This window comes from Zootermopsis nevadensis, unplaced genomic scaffold, assembly GCF_977971745.1.
Source record: "Zootermopsis nevadensis isolate Lab colony 2312 unplaced genomic scaffold, Znev_1.0 Znev_ptg000019l, whole genome shotgun sequence".
NCBI classification, from domain to species: domain Eukaryota; kingdom Metazoa; phylum Arthropoda; class Insecta; order Blattodea; family Termopsidae; genus Zootermopsis; species Zootermopsis nevadensis.
Genome location: NW_028259151.1, coordinates 266,324 through 289,240, shown reverse-complemented (window position 1 = coordinate 289,240; position 22,917 = coordinate 266,324). Strand labels below are relative to the sequence as shown.

General features: G+C 34.7%; 1 protein-coding gene across 5 annotated transcripts in view; it reads left to right on the top strand.

The window, feature by feature from the left end:
* The window catches only part of dpy (fibrillin-like protein dumpy), a 385,379-nt gene that overhangs the window by 359,190 nt on the left and 3,272 nt on the right, over positions 1–22,917 (top strand). For all 5 annotated transcript variants that reach the window (XM_087351382.1, XM_087351381.1, XM_087351380.1 and 2 more), the window contains 18 exons: positions 799–990; positions 1,723–1,917; positions 2,611–2,982; positions 3,163–3,384; positions 3,625–3,816; positions 4,720–4,926; positions 5,691–5,876; positions 6,789–7,379; positions 8,545–8,733; positions 9,963–10,724; positions 11,274–11,639; positions 12,503–12,706; positions 13,344–13,592; positions 16,207–16,395; positions 17,711–17,952; positions 18,255–18,525; positions 19,841–20,079; positions 21,519–21,705. In XM_087351382.1, coding sequence (XP_087207508.1) covers positions 799–990; positions 1,723–1,917; positions 2,611–2,982; positions 3,163–3,384; positions 3,625–3,816; positions 4,720–4,926; positions 5,691–5,876; positions 6,789–7,379; positions 8,545–8,733; positions 9,963–10,724; positions 11,274–11,639; positions 12,503–12,706; positions 13,344–13,592; positions 16,207–16,395; positions 17,711–17,952; positions 18,255–18,525; positions 19,841–20,079; positions 21,519–21,705 — 5,055 coding nt within the window. The remainder of the gene's footprint in view (positions 1–798; positions 991–1,722; positions 1,918–2,610; positions 2,983–3,162; positions 3,385–3,624; positions 3,817–4,719; positions 4,927–5,690; positions 5,877–6,788; positions 7,380–8,544; positions 8,734–9,962; positions 10,725–11,273; positions 11,640–12,502; positions 12,707–13,343; positions 13,593–16,206; positions 16,396–17,710; positions 17,953–18,254; positions 18,526–19,840; positions 20,080–21,518; positions 21,706–22,917) is intronic.

Below are 22,917 nucleotides of genomic sequence, written 5' to 3'. Positions count from 1 at the left end.
ATTCAGATTCACTAATTTCACTATACTAACATTTGTTATGTATTTTACAGGTCTTCAGAATGGTGTTAGAAGATTTAAATGGATAGCATCACTAACATGTTATGTGCATTCCTTAACATTACTAACAGTTGAATTCACACATTAAGTGACAGGTTTTAATGAAACTGCGTATGTACCTTTGATATTTTCCAGGTCACTGCCAATTTTTTCCTTCCCAGCTTATGCACTTTCCATATTGTTCACATTTTTCATATTAAAACAGCAACACACCAGTCAGATTCTGAAGTATAATTTTAATTCTATTTGTCAGTTAACTGATGTAATCAAGTGTGTATTAACTATTTTGGAAAGAAATTATTTAATCTGAAATAGTAGAATAAATGTATCATACAAATTTGTGTGATAGTAGTTTTATTTTTATTATTGTTCTTGTTCTTGTTTAGTCCTGGCTTAAGAATAGCTACATTAAATGTGATATTACTTTGTCCCCTTATGTTCCAATGCAGTAGCTTTCTGTATTTGTTCTAATATACTGTGAAAGTTTTAGTTTATAAGTGATAGGACCATGCTAATGTAAAGGTTTTTTTGTTATTTTTCTTGAGGATTTTCAAGTTGCAAATCATGATCTAATAGAAACTGTGAATAGTTCCTTTGTATTGAGAACTTTTGTTGTTGTATGTATTTTAAACTTTCATCAATCATTTTTGTATTCCATATGTACTGGGGTGCTGTGTACTGGACCATATTGCATTTGTGTCTTTAAGATCTGTATATTATCATGTGTTATAAAAATTGCAGCCGAGGAGCCAGGCTGCAGCAGCAGTGATGATTGCCCTCAGAGTGACACTTGCCTCAACAGGGAATGCGTCAATCCTTGCATCACGTCTAATCCCTGTGCACCTAATGCAGAGTGTCAGGCAAAGAACCATCGAGCTGTGTGTCAATGCCCAAGTGGTCTTATTGGAAACCCTTTCATCAACTGCTATCAAGGTACACAGCATCCTCTAATATATTTTTCACCTTTCTACACAACACAGTCTCATTAGTATTTAGTATTATATAGTAGTCATGGAGTTAGGTAGTTTGTTGAACCATTTTAGACAAAGCCATCCAAAAGTCTCTTTGAAGGTCATCTTAGGTTTCTTAATCCACATTGTTTTTTTTTTTAACTTTATCATTAGGAATTTAAACTACCATAGTATGGAACTGCCATCCAGAAGCTTAAAGTCATTTTACTAAGGAAAAAATTCCTCATATTTTACAGAATCCGAAAGTCCATTGCTGTGTTCAGAAGAGTTCACCCCCAGTCCCAATCTTGAACCAAATGAATCCAGTTCACACCTTCTTACACTATTTTCTCTTTATACATTTTAATATTATCCAAACATCTATGCCTGAGTCTTCTGATCTTCAAAATGATCTCTTCAGAAACAAATTTGTATATGCGTTTCTCATGTTCTTTCTGCTCTTTGCATGTACATTTATACTAAGACATGTGCTTTTGAAATTGTTAGTTGTGAATTGCACTAAAACTTTTTGAGATACGATTTTTTGTAACATAGAAATTCCAACTGTGTATGATACATGTTATGAAAGGGTGAGATATTGCTTTATATCAAAGAGTTCTACCATACTGGGACCAAACAACATTGTTATTTTGATAATGTAGGAATCATTTGAAAGCAAGTGTTGAATGTTAATAAATTAAATATTCTGAAACAGAGTTACCTCAGCCTGAGTGCACATCAGATCCTGAATGTCCCAAAGACAAGTCATGCATCAGTGAACATTGCCAGGACGCATGTGTGGTAGCCAACCCATGTGGTTCTGAAGCAGAATGTCACACCATCCAGCACCGACCAGTGTGCAACTGCCCAGACGGCTGGGGTGGTAATCCACAAGTCCAGTGTTACAAACGTAAGTGAAATAAATTAATTTCAAATTTAAATAACCACATTTGCCAACCTGTATTTTTCCAAACCTGTCTGCTGTTTTTGAATTCTTTTGTTGAAATTTTTGTCAGTAAGATTTAATTCAGATTAGGCTATACCCAACACAAGACAATGGTTGTTTACTTGCAATAATAGCATGGCCTTCCTAATGTTATTGTATGCTAGAGTTCAAAACACAAGAGAAGTTTTTAAACTTAATCCTGTTAAAATGTTGTTCCATATTAGCATAAAATACGCATATACATATAACATAAAAATGTGAAACATTTTGTCACTTTTAATAAAGTTCAGGTAAGGAGCCTATGTTGCACAACTTCTCACAGTATGGAAAATAACTTTTCCTATTTTCTTTCTTTTTCTTTTATTTTTGTATTTGTGGTACTTTCTCATGATTCACCAGAATAAAGGTAGCTGAAGTATAAACTTATCACTCATCTCCATTTCATGCCTTGATCAAAAATGTATTTAGCTTTACATCCATGCCAGTATACTTCTTCATAATATGGAGCTTGAACATTGGGAAAATATTACCTTTTCTTCGTATAATTTTATGATAGAAGTATTTGTAAAATGATACTATAAACTTGCCACATTTAATTTGTTATATGATGACACAAACTCACCATGCCTTGTTCTTCCTTTTCTCTGTTCTATACAGCGGAGTGTAAGGTGGATGCAGACTGTGTCTTTGACAAGGCCTGCATCAATGGTAACTGCTTGAATCCTTGTACATTTGGACCAGGAAGTCAGTGTGGAAGAGGGGCAGAATGTCATGTTCAGGCTCACCGAGCACAATGTGTGTGTCCAGCTGGCACACAAGGAAACCCTATGTTGTCATGTATCGCTGTGGTGTGTCAGTACAATGAGGACTGTGCAGATGATAAAGCCTGTGATCGGCTGAATAGAGTGTGTCGACTTGTCTGCGAGAGTGATACATGTGCTGATTCTGCTGTTTGCATTGGCAGAGACCACCAACCAAAGTGCATCTGTCCACCCGGAACAACAGGAAATGCATACATTGAATGCACTGGTATGTGGCTGGATTTATTGCTAGTTAATAAAATTATATATGATCTGCAGTGCAGTTGTCTATCATAGATGAACTTAGTTAGTCATAAATGTAGGTACTGCAAGTGCTCCTTCTTCAATTACAAAATACAAATTCACCGTAAATTTTGAAATATTATCATTAAGATCATGTCCATTTCAGGACCAAGAATTCCAGGACCACAGCCAGAATGCAGACAGGATGCTGAATGTCCTTCACAGCTGGCTTGTATCAGCTCACACTGCCAGAATCCGTGCACTGTGGCTAATATATGCTCACCTGATCAACAGTGCCGTGTCCTTGACACACTCCCTCTTCGTACTGTCATCTGTCAGTGCCCTCCAGATACCATTGCTGATAGTAATGGACATTGCAAACAAATTGGTGAGTCAGCATGTTTGCATTTAGTTTGTCTTCCTGTACTATGGTGCCCTTCACCCTAGTCTTTCTGTCACCCAATTTCACATTGAGCTTCTTTCTAAAATCACTGGACATTGTGTGACAGTACCACAGCAGTTTATGGCCATAGTATGCTATTAAATGGTAGTAAGTACGTCAATCATAGTTATAAGTAAATATATCATTATTTATTGAACTTTTTTATTTTGCTCTTCCTATCAACAGTACAAGGACAGCCACAATGCACATTGGACTCAGATTGCAATGACTCTGATAAGTGCATACGAAGCCATTGTGTGGAAGCATGTCAGGTGGATGTGTGTGGAGTGAATGCTGTCTGCAGTTCTTATGGTCATCGTGCAATATGCTCATGCCCACCAAGATATGAAGGCAACCCACACATTGAATGTACTAAAGGTACAAAATTGCATTCTGAATATAATAATTATTATGTTATTAACCCTTTCTATGTCTCTCTCAAGTTTAATTTTGGAGAGATGACATTATCTGCATCCCCAGCCATGATATAACTGATTTTCAGAATTATGCTAGGAATATGATTAGTGAAAATATACGTGATTTGGAAAAATATGTGTCTTAAGAGAGATGATTTTAATAGAATTTATTTGCATTTAAGTTCGTCTTCTCTTCCTCCTCATATTATTTCCACATAAAGTGAGTCATTAGATGAAAAGTTATACTCCAAAGTTATTTCTTCACCATTGCCACCATCGAAAATTTGTGTTGTAATATAACATGAAAATATAAATGAACTGTAGCTGCTAATTTTAAATCAGGAAAAACTGATACTTTATCATCAATTTATGAGTCACTCTCAGCAGGAAACTGATTAAATGTATGTTGAATTAAATGAAAGGTGAAATTTGAAGTTCTTACAGTAATGAGAATGTCAGTTGCATATTGACTTTATTTTGTGACAGTATGTAGTAATACAGTGTTTTGACACCCTTTTCTTTTGAACAGAAATAAAATAAATAACAGTTTTCAAGAAAAGGTAGCTGGATAACAGGTTTAAAAAATTAGCTTATTATAACTTAAATTCCTCATTTGGTATTTTAAAAGTTTAGTTTTTCATGTTTGAGTAGCAGTTCATTTCTTTATAGAAAGAAACATTATATGTGTGTATTTATATATCCAAAAATTACCTGTTTAAATGGAGAGATTCAGCTGTTCCATAAATAAAGTGTATTTATTTATTCACCTATTTATTTTATATCTGTTTGTCTGTCTGTATATCTGTTTCACTATATATTGTATATATATTGAAATTTATAACATTCATGTTGCTTTTCATTGCAGTGTCGTTACTTCCTTTCACACCACCTGAATGTTATATGGACACTGACTGCACAAAGGACCGAAGCTGTGTAAATCAAATCTGTGTGAACCCATGTCTTGTGGGTAATCCTTGTTCTAGTGGAGCGTTCTGTCATGTCCAGGATCATTCACCAATATGCAGGTGTCCTGTTGATTATGAAGGCAATCCCAGATTTGAATGCAGACCACGTAAGTTACAATTGCTCTGTGTGTATTCGTTATGAGTGATAATTGTTACTTATGAATTTTTTGTGTTTATGAAAAGAGTTCTTGATTTTCATATTGTTGCATGCAGAATAACTTCTAACTGTTCTTATTTGGAAATTGCTCTCCAAATTCTCCAGTTACATTATCAATTGGGGTGTTTCCTATTCTGGCATTCAGGTCGCATGCTAATATTATGTAATCATTTTTGTTTACTTTACTAATTATATCTTGTAATTGTTTATAAAAGTTCTCACTTTCGTCTTCTCCTGGATCATACAGGGTGATTAGTGTTAATTTTCCTCTATTAACTTTGATTCTGATTTGTAATATTCCTTCATTCCAGAATTTATAATGGAGAATCTTATTTTGTATTGATTTGTGACACCATATCATCACTCCTGCCTGAGCATGGATGTTTCTAACTACACCTGAACATATAATTATAATTCTGAGACTCAGTAGTTCCTGTGTTTCATGAGAATAGAATTTGGAATTTTCCATTCTTTCAGCTTCATATATTGATGAGATTCATTAGAATTAATGTAACACACTTATTTCTCACTGATCATAGTGTTTGACTTTATCGTATGGGAGTAGGAGATTTAAACTCCCATACTATGAGACTGCCAACCCAACTTTAATTTCAGATTTAGCTGTATGCTGGTGTGACATATGGCCAGCTAGACCATGCATAACATGTAATAGTCAGTCACGAAAGGTTAATGTTTTGTTCTTATTTTCAACAGCTTCTGCACCAAATGTTGGTTGCACATCCAATTCTGAATGCTCTCTTCAAGAATCTTGTGTCAATGGACTGTGTCTGAACCCCTGCAACTGTGGACCAAATGCTGAGTGCAGGATTTCAAACCATTATCCAGTTTGTTACTGTCAGCTAGGTTACTCTGGCAACCCACAGGCTGGATGCTTCAGAGGTACTTGTTTTAAAGTATAATACATAAGTTGAAGTAACATGTTCAAATTTCTACTGATGATTTCAAAATTACAGTGATCTGGTCATATGAATAATATAAAAATACACATAATTGTAGAATCACATTTTAAAACTAATTCCTCCCTGAAAACATGATCACATATTGCAATATGCTTTATATAGATAATTTATACCTGTAACTAGAGATGTAAAAATCCCAGAAATTATTAATTATGGAAAGAAATGGGGAAAAAATCCCAGAAATTATTAATTATGGAAAGAAATGGGGAAAAGCCTGAACAAAATTGTAATACATTGGAAAAACAGACAACAATAAAGAAGTTAATACTGCCTCAAAAATTGAAGAAAAAACTGATAAACTTTATTAGATTATTTTTTAATATGAGTAAAAGTAATTTTCATGGCAGGTACTATCTGTATTTCATTTGGCTTACACTGTCTGTATTTTAATTGTTGACATGCACTTTCTGTATGTTAGTTGTGGTGTCATAACCATACATTAATACAAAATAACTGCCACTGGACAAGAAATTAATATTGTTTTCTGGGACTGATAGAGTTAAGCACAAGCAGCCTAAGAATAATGTACAAACAGTCTCGTCATCTTGCTAAAGTGAAAAACTTCATCATTCTCAATATTTTCAATTCTACCTCTCAATTTATATTCTCCCAAACTTTTGTTTTTTACCCTCTCTTTCAGAAAACAAAATTGATTATTTCCATACCCCACATATCTGCCTACAAGTCTTCATTAATTCAGCCATGACAAGTGGGCCCTGTTTAATATTATCTTATATTTGTTAATTATGTAATATTAATTATACAGAGATTCTTGATTAACTTAAATTTGCATTTATTTGCAAACTAATATTATAACTTTGTTTCATCATAGTTGGATGTCAGTCAGACAATGAGTGCAGCAGTGACAAAATGTGTTATAATGGTGAGTGCCTTAATCCATGCATCTTGGGAGTGCCTTGTGCTGCCAATGCAGAATGCTATGGTGATACCCATCGTGCAGCTTGTAGATGTCCATCTGGCTACGCTGGCAATCCATACGATCGCTGCGAGAGGGTTGAATGCCGAGTGAACACGGACTGCCCTGCGGATCGGGCCTGTTTGGAGCGTCGTTGTATAAATCCATGTGCCAGTATTGCAAATCCACCATGTGCATCCAATGCTATTTGCTATGCCCAAAACCATGCAGCAGGCTGCAGATGTCCTGAATATTTGCCTATTGGAAACCCACTGGCATACTGTGAACGTGCTCCTCCACCTCCTGAAGAACCAGAATGCCGAATTGATGTGGACTGCCCGAGCCGCTTGGCTTGCATTAAGAATGAATGTGTTGATCCCTGCAAAGAACTTTTACCATGTTCTCCAACAGCACAGTGTCGAGTACTAGACACTGTGCCTGTTCGTACAATGACATGTACTTGTCCAGAAGGATGGGTGCCCAACAATGATGGGGAATGTAGACCTGGTAAGCACCTAACCAAACATAAATTACTTCTGTATATCCATGTGTGAATTAGTTGTTCCGTTGATCATCTGTGACTTTTTTAATTTAATGAATGTTTATAAAACTGTTTTTGTCATAAACACAGATACTTGTGAAACATGTTTCCATCTTCCATCCTTACCATTGCAGTCTGTTGTTGGGGGAAGTGAAAGTTAACAACTGAGTTAAAGACCAATATTGCACTTATAACCACTAGAGCTATGACTGTGACATTAGCATAAATATTACATGATGCAGCATATTATTTACAATTAGATAATTTTGTTTATACATGTTGGCCTGATAATTAATGCTTCCACTACCCCTGTTAGCACAGATACCTGAGAGAGTACTGTAACATAAATCTCCATAGTGATGTATCTATCTTTCTGTTACATTTTTGTCTGTGATAAACAGGGGATATGAGTATTTCGGTATCTACGGATAAAACACTGAATGTCTGTGACAGGTTTCAGATTTGGGGCCAGCCAGATTAAGTGCTGATTTATCCACATGCCTCTCTTTACTTTTACTCACCTCTTCCAAACATACATCTTTGTAAATGTAAGGAATATCATACAATGGGTTGGAGCTCCTTACTAGGCTGTAGGACCCTCCCCAACCATGATGATTATGATCATTATTCTGATAGGGGTCTCTGCACCTCACAAGCAAATGTCTGTTTTAACCAGGCAGAGACCAGGTATGTCATATATAGACCATAACAAAATATTTCAAAATGAATAACCAACTGCTTTTTATTCTATTTGTCATCAGTCATCGTAATGCATTGTGTAGTTCCAAATCCAATATTGACAGTAAATAAATTCTACACCAAAAGCTTCTACAAATAAATTTGGAATTCAAGAGGCATTAGTGTAAGATATTTCCCAGGTTCTGGCCTTTGGATATATTTGAATTTCCCAGTATGATCCACATACTGCAAAGTATGTCCATATTAACACTAGAATAAGGAAGACTTTTCTATATATACTTAATTCATATTACTCTTCATATGTTATAATTTACAAGTGATAAAATGTACCTCAACCAGAAAGATTTCTTTATTGACTTTTATGCCTGAAACACTTTAAACTAAACTTGATAAATGGATATGGTTTTTTATTTATGTGACTTATATTTGCAGTGATTGTACCAGTGCCTCCAGGATGTACACGTGATAATGACTGTACCAGTAATGAGGCATGTATTAACCGTGTATGTCGTAATCCGTGTGACTGTGGTTCAAATGCCAACTGCCTTGTTCAGAACCACCATCCCATCTGCTCCTGTGAAGCCGGCTTTGAAGGCAACCCCAACATTGCATGTCATGCCGGTAAGACAGCTAGATATATTAAAGAGCATTATTAATTAATACACCATATGAATTAGTCCTTGTTCTAAGATTCTTTTAATCTACATCCAAAATGATAATTTTAATACCACTGGATACCCACATATGAGAATTCTTTTAACTTAATGTATAGGGTTTATTTTTAAAAAAATGTTGATGTCATTATCTATTTCATGACTTCATGTAAATATGCAAGTTATCCAGAGTTGGTAAAATATATATTATTATTGTTATTTTAAAATGTCTGTAGTTGTACATAAAATTTTATTGCCTGAAAACATATGTTATTTTGCTGCATTAAAGATAGTAAGGGAGACACTTTTTAAGTCTATCAATCATTTAAATATGGAAGTTGATTTTTTCAAAAAACATCAAAATACTTCTGCATTGATTTAAATCTATTTTGCCATACAACTTCATGACAAATGCAACAATTGTAAATGGATTTGCTGCCTATAATGTTTATAATGAAAGTTTAGAATAAAATATGTACACATCTGAACAGTAGCCCAGTCCTCTATTTAAACTTTGTGACCTAATCAAACTTTTACATTATTATAAAACAATACATAATTTGGAACTGCTTTCGAAACAAGTAAATGAAATTTTGTTATTCCATTAGTTATGAAAAATATATCAGTTTGAAGAATTGTCCTGCATGTCAAATATTCATCTGAATAGCCACAGACATTTTCTAGATCACTTGCGCAAAAATGTATGTGCTTGCAAAATTCAAATTATGGTTATTATTTTAGTCTCACAGTCTTAGAATTTAATCAGACACTTAAGGTATGTGTCCCGTGATTATGCCAACAACATTTCTAATGAATATTTTTTAATCTTTACTGACTGTGCATCACAGCTTATGTGCTGTCCACCTGACCATTTATCACCAGCAAACCATTGACCCTGAAATTAAATTCCAGCTCACAACCACATATTACAGGGGTTCAAATCTCCTGTTCCTGGATAATGATAAAAATAACACTTTTCTGAGAAACTAAATTCTGCCATAATATAGTTTGTACATACCTTATGTAAAGAAATTGGGTGGCAAACAATTTAATAATTGTGATTCTATTTCTTTATTATTTGTAGTAAATTTTCTGGTAAATGATGTTTTCAAAACCATATTCAGGGTATGAAATATGAGTAATAATATTTATGTTGGAAGCTGTTTGATTTAATTTCTGAAATTCCTTTCATTTCAGTTGGATGCCGAAGTGACTCCGAATGTGAATCTGGAAAGGCTTGTGTGAATGATAACTGTGTGAACCCCTGTCTGGTCCACAATCCTTGTGGTGCAAATGCTGAATGTTATCCATATGGAAACAGAGCTGAGTGCCGTTGTCTGAGTGGTTACCGAGGAAACCCTTATGTACGCTGTTATATTGTTGGTTGTCGCAGTAACAATGACTGTCCAAATGATCGTACTTGCATCAGTGCCCAGTGTATCAATTCGTGTGTTTATGATAATCCTTGTGCACCTCGAGCAGAATGCCGTGTACAGAATCATTTTGCTGTCTGTCGATGCCCACCAGGATACATTGGTAATCCGTATGCTGGATGTCGACCTGAACCTCAGCCTGAATGCAAGGAAGATCCTGATTGTCCTACCAGACTTGCTTGCCTTAATGAAAAATGTCAGGATCCATGTAGTGTTTTAGAACCATGTAGACGTCCATCAGAATGCTTGGTTGTGGGATCAGTTCCAGTTCGAACCATGATTTGTGTGTGCCCCAGTGGTTATGTTAGCAGTGGTAGTGGCACGTGTAAGGCAACACCTCCAGTTACAAAAATAGGGGAATGTGTCAGTGATGCTGACTGCCCAGAAGACAAAGCTTGTGTTCGAGGTGTGTGCATAGCTCCATGTAACTGTGGATCCAATGCAGACTGTAGGATCAAGGACCATAAACCTGTCTGTGCTTGCAGAGAAGGATATGAAGGAAATCCAGAGATAGAATGTATACGAGGTATGTTTGGTGATGTCTTTCAGATATTACTTTGTAAATTCTTCAGTATCTGAACCATAACATTTTAGTGTTATAACAATAGAAAATGTTTAGTCTTGTTAACAGTAATTGTGATTTTATGGAGGGAAATAATAAATATGAAAATAAGCAGGCTTCTGAGGCTTTTAAGAATTGTGTTGTAGATATAAGATCTAGAATCCAATGTGGTTATGATTCTATACTGCCTCCACTGTTTTAACATTTGTGATTCACTGCTCGAAAAAGTGTCCAAGTAACTTGCTACAGTCACAGGGATCAGAAGCCTAATCATTTATGCATTAATTATTACTAAATGTACTAATTGTCACAATCTTATGTGATATGGATTATTAACCTGCTTTCTTCCCATGATATCTGGATTCAATTGGAAAAGATTATTGAGGTAATTGCCTTCTAGTCTGAGATATAATTTTTTCATCGCAGATAAAGTGTACAGCCTATTACTATTGCTTCTCATTTATATAGCACAATATAGTAACTAACAATGTGTAACATGTCTCATTGTTGCAGTGGGTTGCCGAAGTGACAGTGACTGCTCTGGCCAGCATTCATGCGTTAACCACAACTGTGTGCCAGTATGTGCACCAGATGGAAGTTCATGTGGCCATGCTGCCACTTGCTATGGAGTTAATCATCATCCTGTTTGTGAATGTCCACCTGGTCTCTCAGGCAATCCCAAAATTGCTTGTGTTTTCCTGGGCTGTCGATCTGATTCAGAATGTCCTCCAAAACAGGCTTGCATCAACAATCAATGTGCAAACCCTTGTGATGAAAGGAATCCATGTAAAGCACCTTCTGAATGTCATGTATATAACCATCGTCCCAACTGTGCATGCCCACCAGGGTTTGTAGAGGACACTTCACTGACATGCAAAGGTAAATATTTTAAAAGCATTTGTTTTAAACTACTTGTTTGGTATGGACTTTCTTCATATACATATAAGCTTTCATATGTGGCCTGCTATGTAAATAAACAGTACACATTAATAGTCTGATACTGATAATTTTTATGGTAAAAAGTTACTGAAACAAGCAAAAATTCTTTGATCTAGTAAATAGCAGTTAAGAAACAGAAATAGAAGTTAATATTTCTGGGATACAATAAAATATGTCATATAAATATCTTTTTTAACAGAGAAGTCCTAAGTACAGTACCAGCAAGATGTAATACCTATTTGTATAGGCTATGATATCTTTACAAAAATGTCCCATATAATGAAGTATCAAAATATGCGTCCTCAGAATTGTGTTGTTTGAAGAATATGCTGGTTCTCTGTTTGCATGCCTACATATGGGTCTAGTTAATTTTGCTCTATATAACTGAACACAAACTGAACCCCATATTTGGAAGATGAAATTTGATCATACAGCTTTTCTTGTATTGAATTAAACACAGTGTAATCCTCATTTAAAGGGGATTTAAGGTTTTTCATTATTTACTATCCAAATTTAATGGTCCATCCGAAGCTATCTGAGCATTAGTTACCCTCCAATTGACTAAAATTAAAGGTGATGGGCCAAGAATACAGGGTAATGTTATTACCATGCAATAATTTTCATTTGGCTAGTAACACTAAGTAAATCTCAAGTGACCTACAGAGTTGAAAATACATCATTAAATAAAACAAGAATCAATCATTCAAAATGTAGAGAGACAGTAATTTAATAGGCATTTCTTAAATGTAGCAATATAATTAACAAGGAACATCAGACTCTACATTAAGAATTGTTCATTACAGCTGAGGAGAAAGGTTGCAAGGAAGACTATGATTGTCCATCTCAGACAGCCTGTATTGGAGGAGAATGCGTGAACCCATGCAATGCCACTGTACCTTGTGGAACAAATGCAAATTGCAGGGTGTTGGACACTGTGCCAGTGAGAACCATGATCTGTGAATGCCTGCCAGGTTACCAAGGAAATGCTGCAGTTCACTGTGAAAAGAGTAAGATTTGTGTGTTTATAAAGGAGGAAATGTTATCAAATATCAGTACTTGAGTACACAGTACTACTGATCCTATGGTGTAGTACAAATGAAAGGTTTCCACACCCTAAACTAGTAGGTACTTAGTTAACTGTTTGAAGGCTACATACTGTTAAATAAGAACATTTGAGGCCAAACTTCCTTGTCATATAAATGTGTTTGGCCAGAAGTTTAGGGTAGGAGAAGGGAATTCTTCTAGTGTAAAAATGTCATGGATAGCATAACGTATAAGAAGATAAAGTAGCTAGTAAGCATGTTCTTGTGGTTTCAGTTAGGAAAATGGAAGAGAGAGTGTCAAGAATGCAAAAACAAGAATACATTATTGTTTTGGCTGAGACCATCTTTCCCATTATTTGTTGCTGCTTGCTTTCCTTCTCTGAAAACAAGGAACATATGCTGATTATGAGTAGAAATTTACATGTTAAAATCCTAAATGTTGTCATTAATTATATTGATGTAAATATATGAGAACTGGAAGAAATATATTCTTCTTATATAACTACTGATGTTTTCTTCATAATAAATAAATATATTTCAGTGATATAATTTAAAACTGGGGACTAAAAATATTAAATCTTAAATGCCTGTTTTATTCCAGTTTCAGCATGCCGAATTGATAAGGGATTCATCCGCAATGAAGCTGGGGAGTGTGTATGTCCACCAGGGACAGGCCTTAATGAAAATGAGGATTGTGCTCGTTGTCTGCAGCAGAATGGGCTGAAGGTGGATGAGAGGGGCCGATGTGTGTGCGCACTGGAGCGAGGCTTCATTATTGATGACAAAGGCAATTGTATTTGCCCTGTTGAGCATGGTTACAGGCTAAACATCAGTGGCTACTGTAATAAACGTATGTAACAAAATTCTTTGTGACTTAGGTTATACTCATCTTGTATTCCCTCTGATGACTTTGGTTATACTCATCTTGTATTCCCTCTGAACATCTCTTTTTATGGCTATTTTACCATAACAACAATAAATATATATGTTATGAGATTTAGAATGTTCCACATTTACATATCTATTGTAGGTTAAAGTATTCCATTTTTCCTTTCTAAATGAAATGTTACTTTCTGATTACTACACACTTTAATATGTTAAAGAAAACATAGTAAGGTCTCCTTATAGTGATACAGTTTTATCAGTCTGAAGTAATATAAATCCTAATTAATGCCAGTGTTGCATATTATTATTCCTGCTGTGAGAAAATATGAACAACACTGAAGATGGCTGTCTTCTGGATTGTTACGGCATTAATTAATTAGAGAGGATAGTAATCAGGAATCTAGCCTGTTTGTACTTTACATTGATTTTTATTAGTTTTGGTCGTAATGAAACAGTATTTTAACGTCTTAGTGTGGTCCAAGCAATCAAAACTGGTAGATGAAATAAAATACTATGAATAACTTCAGAAAGTTTTAGATGGTGGTGAAGAATAAGGCTAAATTAATGGTAACCGGAAATCAGACTAGTGGCTATTGATAGGTGCATAGCAGTACTACCAGATATGTTTGAGGTGTTATATGTATCCAGATTTATGAATGGTGTAGAGATCGAGGGTTTAGAGGAAGGATATAAATAGACTGACAAAATTCATGGGAGATTTTGTAAGATATAATTAAAAGTATAATTACATAGTATGCGCATAGACAAACTTTGGACTACCAGAACCCAATATTAAGCAGACACAGCTTTATTTATAAATGATTGCAATTTAATAAGCAATAATAATAATGTAGGATTTGAGGTTTTCAGAGCGAAAACGTCAGTAAACTTCTACCAGACTACACAGCACAACAACCCAGTAATAATAATAGTCTCAGCATGCTGGTTGTTTCATCTAAAAATTTATAGTGTGGTGCTCAAATAACACATTAGTCATGGGAAGTGGTCAACTGAAAAGTTCAGAGACTGTAACAATTATGAGAATGAAATTATTGGGGATCATCAGTGTGGATTCAGAAGAAACAGATCAACGATTGATCAGATCTTTTGCATTTGTCAGATACTAGAGAAAAAATGGGAGTTCGGTGGGACCGTACATCAATTATTTATAGATTTCAAAAAATCCTATGACTCTGTGAAGAGAGAAGTGTTATATAATATTCTCATTGAATTTGGTATACCAATGAAGCTAGTGAGTCTAATAAAATTGTGCTTAAATGAAACCTGTAGCAAAATTCGAGTAGGTAAATATGTATCTGAGACATTCTTCATCAAGAACGATCTAAAACAAGGAGATGCTTTGTCTCCCTTGCTCTTTAACTTTGCGCTAGAATATGCTATCAGGAAAGTCCAAGATAGGCAGGAGGGTTTGCAATTGAATGGGACACATCAGCTATTGGCATATGCTGATGATGTTAATTTATTGGGGGACGATATGAATACAATAAAGGGAAATGCAGAAGTTTTACTAGAGGCTAGTAGACAGGTGGGGCTAGAAATAAATTCAGAAAAAACTAAGTACATGTTAGTATCTTGTCATCAGCAGACAGGCGTGCAGAATTATCTTAGGGTAGCTAATAAGTCCTTTGAAAGGGTTACCAAGTTCAAACATCTGGGAACAACAATAACAAATAAAAATTACAATCATGAGGAAGTTAGGAGGAGACTAAATTCTGGAAATACTTGCTACTTCTCAGTTCAAAATATTTTGTCTTCCTGTCTGATTTCTAAGAACCTGAAGATTAAAGTATACAAAACAATAACCTTGCCTGTTGTTTTGTATGGGTGCAAAACATGGTCTCTCACTCAGAGGGAGGAACACAGATTGCAGGTGTTTGAGAATCGGCTGTTGAGGAGGATATTTGGGGCTAAGAGGGAAGACAATGGGGCGTGGAGAAAACTGCATAATGATGAGCTTAAAAATCTGTACTACTCCCCCAGTATTGTCAGGGTGATTAAGTCGAGAAGAATGAGATGGGTTGGGCATATAGCGTACATGGATGGTACAAGAGGTGTGCACCGGGTACTGGTTGGGAAGCCTGAGGCTAAGAGACCGCTGGGGAGACCTAGACGTAGATGGGAGGATAATCTCAGGCAGGATCTATGGGAGATAGGAGTTGAAGGAAACTGGATTTTGTTGGCCCAGGACAGGGTCCGGTGGAGGGCTTTGGTTAATTCGGTGATGAACCTTCGGGTTCGGTAAGCCATCTAGTTAGTTAGTTAATGGGTTACCAAGCAGAATAGTGTAACAATGACACTCTAAACTTGAAATTGGCAGATACTCACTTTGAATTTCAACCAGGTTGCTGGCTGTCCTGACTGAGTGTTCTTGTGGTTTCCCTCAGTCTCTCCCAGCAAATGCTGATATAATAACTTACAATATGTCACATCAGAGGTAATAAAAAAGAAGAGCTGTTGCAGTCCCTAAAGCAAAAGAAATAAGAAAACCTACCAAAAAAAAAAGAACCCACTTGTGGTCTTCTGTGATAATAGCCATTATAAATCTATTTGTTCAACAGGTGAACATCCAGAATGTGAGTCTGATGATCAGTGTCCAGACAATCGATACTGCAACCCTGTGACAAAGACATGCGATGACCCTTGTTCTTTTAAGAACTGTGGAGAGAATGCTTTCTGTAATGCCTCCAGTCATCAAGCAGTGTGTCACTGTGTTTCTGGCAGCAATGGAAATGAATATGTTAGATGCAGTAAGTAAAGTTGTACTTAGTATGGTCTGAGGTTTCCATGGTGGTGAGTCCAAAGGTGGCTGTCTTCTGGGTTGTAGAGCTGTGTAGTCTAGTAGAAGTTTACCATTGTTTCAGAGATCCTTGCTACCTTGGTAAACTTCTACCAGACTACACAGCTCTACAACCCAGAAGACAGCCATCTTCGAACTTGTACTTATTAGACTGGGTTTGGTCACCTGAATGCAGAATAAAGCATCTAGACTCATTTTAAAAATATTCTTTATACTCATAGTCAGTTTTTCTAATATTGAGCTTGCTGTGTAAAGAACAGAGACGTATTTTGAGATATTTATCTCATGAACATCTACTATTTCTTTTATCCATATAATTTTATTTTATGAGTACATAATAGAATGAACATACAATTTATTAAATTCTTGTAACAAAGTGGCAGTCTTAATAATTCAGAGGATCTTGACCCCTTCCCCTTTGCAATAGATTACACTGCAAAGTAGAAACTCTCAGTCTTGTACAGTTTTGTATGTTAGTACATTTAGAAACAGTACTCACACATACGTGCGCATGCACACATACCAACTCACATTTTTATATTTTATTCTTGAATAGCTACTGTAATTATAAACAGAATAACAGTAGATGAGATGCTTAATATTTTTAGTTAAATGAAGTTTACCAATATTTACTACCCACATGTTAAGGGTGTCTTGTCTTATTCTAATTAAAATTTCAAGATTTACATAATATTCAATTAAGCTTGTAGATGGGGTATGCATTCTGATGTATCCGTTTCTGACAACATTTATGGTGTAATAGCAGAGAATATAAATGGGGATAAGAAAAGTAACCTTTTAACTTGATTTAATTTATTGGGGAGGGGGAGTTAGGATAATAACTTTGTAATCAAGTTTGTTTTTAAATTTTACTTACATAAATATTCTTACCATTGCGATGTAAATTGGATAAATGTGAAAGAAAGAAACACTGCCAAAACAAAGCCCCATAAACATACCATTTTTACCAGACTTTTTCTTAAATACTATGCCAGAAATAGTTTAATCATTTTAAACATGTCATTGCAAGTCTTCAATATAGAAATATGTAGAAGATTTTAGTTAAAAAAATTTAAGGGAAGAGATGTAGGCACAAATTGTGTGAGCACAATAATGAACCTTTTGGTTCCATAAAATGTAGGGAAAGAATTTCTTGATATGCTAAGCTACCATCAGCTTCTCAAGATGACCTCTTCTCTATGGAATTATTTGTTTCAGCATTATACTGTCTAGGATCTCATTCAGTTTCAATTTCCTGTTTGCAGATCAAACATCTAAATTCCGCACAGTTTTCCCACAGCCTAAAATGGATGTAAATTGTCTGTCTGATGGAGTCCAAGTGGTCATGAACTTTGAAGAACAACTAGACTTCAATGGTGTTCTTTATGTGAAGGGACACAGCAAGGATGAACAATGCCGACGGGTGGTCACCCTACCTGAATATTCCACATCATACAATGAAATCTTCAAGGTCAATTTTGGCAGATGTGGACTCATCCATGTGAATGTAAATACCTTGTTTATTCATTTCCATGTGTTTTAAGTATAGTTTTAGTACATTTTAAGCCAGGTTCCCCTTTCCTTTCTATCTCTCTCAGAGAAAGCTCACATTAGACTCAAAAATTGTGCTTAAAATTATCATACAGTTTTGCCCATCAGATATGTAACTTATTTCAATTAAATGCCAAGTTAGTATCATTTGTGATTGTTTCTGTCATAAGATGTCAGGATCATTCATCATCATTATTAGAATGTAATGCCAACAAATTGCGGTATCATTCCTTATAATTGTGCTCATTAATTTTTCAGGGTCAAGCAAGCTTTATCCTTGTCATCCAGAAACATCCTAAACTTGTAACTTTCAAAGCTCAGGCCTATCACATAAAGTGTGTGTATCAGACTGGTGAACAGAATGTAACCTTGGGCTTCAATGTGTCAATGTTGACAACAGCAGGAACAATAGCTAACACTGGCCCACCACCCACATGCATTATGAAAATTGTGACTCAGACAGGACAGGAGATAAACCAAGCTGAGATCGGAGACAATCTGCAGTTACAAGTTGAAGTGCAACCAGCAAGTGAGTATTAGGGTCTCTTTTGTTTCCATCCTCTCCTCCAAGAAAATGCATGAAAGTAGTGATTTTCAAGTATAATTACATAAAGCTGTCATTTATTTTATGCAGCCCTGAACAAAACAGAAATAAGTTGTGTTAAATATAAAGAGACAGAAATTTGAATCCAAATTTTCAAATTTGAAGATAATCAAATTTGCTTTAGCCTTTAATTTATCACATAATGTTTTCCAGTAAGTCCAGGAAGGTGTACTCTCATTATATAACACAAATTAAACTTCTTTCATGTTTCATATTACTAACAAAATTTTCTTTTTCTTGTGTATGTGTGTAAGTATGGGGTAGAGGGTCACAAGACTGTTAAAGTAAGATGATAGTAGAAAATCAGACAGATTTTCTTTTCTTCATTAAAAAATATTACCACAATTTTAATTTTCACTTTTGGAACCTTTCATTGCTCCTTCATAGACCATATAGTCTAATACAACCCAGTCAACCCAGCAATTTCATGTCTCCACTTTTATAACTTGTAGGGGGTTTAATAACACAAAACTCAATAATCACTTGGCACACTGATGCCTGTTGTATTCCAAGATATCTGATGTTAATTCTCAACATCACTACTATGAAATACCATGAATTGGCTTCATTTGGAAGAAATTGCACATTAATTTAGAGCAGTCTGGAAAAACATCCCATATTTCACCTTGCTGGTTCATCATAACTGATTAATTTGGAAACTGTTTTCTCTTAACAGAAGCTCAAAGAAGGACTCATTGTCAGCCATTATTTTAAAACTTGTGAAAGCTTATTTTGTATGTTTTGGAAATCACTTATTCAAATAATAATCTTGTATTTTGTTCAGTCTAATTGCTTTTATGTGTTTCATTTCTCATGCTATACCAGTATTGCTTTTTATTATTTACTCATTTGAACTGTACTGTATTTCAACTTAATTATGATTAAAATAGGCCATTGTTGTTGCTCTTGGGAATGTAACTACCACTTACAACATTGTGTATATGGGAAATCAAGTTACAGGTTCTGAACACGTGACTTCCAAACTTTAGGAATGCAACACATTCAGAAGCTGAAAATTTCATGTGTTTATAATCACAGAAATTATTATTACAACACTAATGCCAGGCATTTGTTATTCTATATGCATGAAGGTTCAAATAAGATAAATCTTGATAGCCTATGTTTTTTGGTTTTCCATGCATCCTCTCCTTTCATTATCCTAGATAAATGAGGATATAATATACATTTATGGTTTGAAAGTAATAAATCTGTTGATTTACATGTTCTGTTAATATTTTAGGTATTTATGGTGGATTTGCACGTAGCTGCATTGCCAAAACAGTGGAAGACAGTATAGAAAATGAATACATTGTAACAGATGAGAATGGTTGTGCAACTGATCCTACAATATTTGGTGAATGGGACTATAATCCTGACACCCAGTCTTTGCTGGCCAGTTTCAATGCCTTTAAGTTCCCAAGCAGTGATAATATCAGATTCCAATGTAACATCCGTGTATGCTTTGGAAAGTGTCAACCGGTAAGTTACTGTATGGGTCTAAGATACCAAAGATGGACTTTATGATACCTTTTTTCCTTTTAATTGTGAAATAGAATCCTCAATTAAATTCCTTTTTGTAAGATGTTAATTTGTTTAGTTTTTAGTTTCTGTGGTTTGCAGCAAATTTTCTCATTTGTTGAATTTCCTCCAAGTTAACCTTTATTTTAAACAATCGTTGGATTTAAAGCCCTATATTTCAGGGCTGCCAGCCAGACTTTAACTCCAGGTGTAATGGCTTAGCTGTGTGCTACTGCAACACACATCTAACTGGACTGCGTGTAAACCATGATACATGATTTATAAAGGTTAGGGTCTTCTTATTGAGGACCAAAGCAGAGCAGAGTTAGGAAGTTTTTATTGTTTATGATAACAATAGTAATCTGCTCTATTTTCAAGATGGTACCTGCTATAATTGAAAAAATAAAAAATAAATAAAATACGAGTAACTCATGTTATCCGAACAAATATAGGTTCTTATTTAGTACAGATTACTGCACAAAACATTTACAACAAATTATCAAATAGCGAACTGTTTTATTATATTTGTTGCATCATGAAATGGATATGGCCAAAAGATGTACAATTGAAGTGTATATTCCAGAATTTTAGCTTGCATAGGTCACATTTCACAAAATTAGCATCAGTTAGATTAAAATGAATTCCACATTTTATTTCTTTTCTGCTGTATGCAGTGCTAACATAAGGAATAAGTGTCTGCTTCATAGACCAATTGCCAATATCTCATGCTTCCAGAAAAGTGCATTCTATGCTGGCATAAAAATTTTCAAGTCTGACATGTAGTCTCATAAGTCTCATGAATAAAAAGTTACAATTTAAAGAAGCATTAAAATGTGCTTGCATACATACTCATTTTACTCTGTTTTTGAATTTCTAATATTTTAGAATGTCTCTTAAAGGTTTTCTTGCATTTGTATGTGTGGATTTATTTGAAACAGTTCATTACTTTATGTCAAAACTTTATTTATTCTATGTGAAAAGTTTATAATATAAATAGTTTGAATTGCACTTGCATATATGTACTGTATTTCTTATGACTTATTGCACACCCTATTGCCATCTTACTAAGTTGTGGATCCAAGTAATGTAATAATGTTTTTTGTGACTGCTTGTTTGCTGCCCCATCCCAATATTACTTCTAATTCGTATTCTTCAGTGTTATGGATTGTTTGTCTCTTCCCACTGACACTTAATATGTTTGTCACTGACTATATTTTTTACTATGATGTAGACAAACTTGTATTTGCACAATGGGTAAATCACTAATACAGTAATTTATACTGTTATTTCAACAAAATACAACTGTACATGAAGCAGAAATTATAAATAATCTCTGTAATTTCATTAAAGCTGAGATGTTAACTTAAATTCCTTTCTTTAAAAATATTAATCTATAACAGGTGAACTGTCGAGGTTACAATGCATTTGGACGACGACGTCGTGAGATTGCAGAGCCTAGAAACAATACAGATGTTGCTGTATCAGAGTCTGTTTATGAAGGTCAACTGAGAGAGGAAATCACTATCCAGTCAAATGCCATTCTTACATTTGAACGACGTGAAGAGAGATTAGTTGATCCAACAGAAGGTATTATATAACTTTTATTCTTCTCATGCATTTTTAACAACTGTAAGGGCACTTAAACATGGTCTGATACATTCGATGTTGGTATTAGTCATTCCTTTCATGAATTCTGATATCGTCAGTGTTACTGTTGATACATCCACTCGAGTGCTGTGGAATAATGTGGCTGTTAATTTCAGTCTGTTGTAATTTGAATAAATTTGTGCACATTGAAAAGGAAAACAAGTTATTATATTTCTACACTTCAGAAGAAACAATTTCACAGAAATTTGCAGCAAATAAATATTACAAGTGTTGTCCCATAAACAGGGCCTGACCTCCATTAACTCTATCAGTTAATATATGTTGTATTTTATGTACTCATAGCAACACGAATCAGTTGCATAAAATTTCAAATTAATTTACAGGTGTTACATTTCAGGAAGAATCATATGAGCACACTGACTCTGAAACATTAGTTTCCAGAACCAATATATTGGAATATGTCTTAAAAAAATATATACTTGCACTTTTTACTAAATGCCAATCAGTAATACACTGAAATGATGGTGGGGACTGCTATCATCAATCAGAATGACAGTTTTATCAGAATTATGACTGTGCAAAAGGCATCAGTTACAACATACATATTTTAATACATATGATACCAATATCAGATCATGTGAAAATGCTTCAATGATAAACCTAAACAAATTAAATTAGCCATATTATATTAAGTACCACTAATTGTATGATTGAAGATTTATCTTCCTCACAAAGAATAATTTCCTGTGTATTTAATTACTGAATTATTGTCACTATACTGACTTTGATTTTCTTAGTGGCTGAACATTTATAATGAAAAAGCTGCTTCTTTCCCATGAAGAGATATGCTTATTTGGTAAAAGAAGTATATAGAAATATATCATTTTGTAGGTATTGAAGGAAGAGTTTGTACCAATTAACAGGTAATAATCTAAAGAGGAAAACAAAACTTACAAGTGGACAGGCTGACATGAGTGCCTCTATCCCCTTGTATAAAAAACACATGTTCCTTAAACATTGTGTTATGTATATAATTCTGTGTACCATAAGGATAAAAATCAAACAGCTATGCATAATAGTTTGTTGTCTTCAAATCAGTTTGTAGAGTGATCAACAGCTGTTGAAGTCCATATGACATTCAACTGTATGAAATCAGTACAGCATTAGTACCAAATACTGAGGTAAATAACA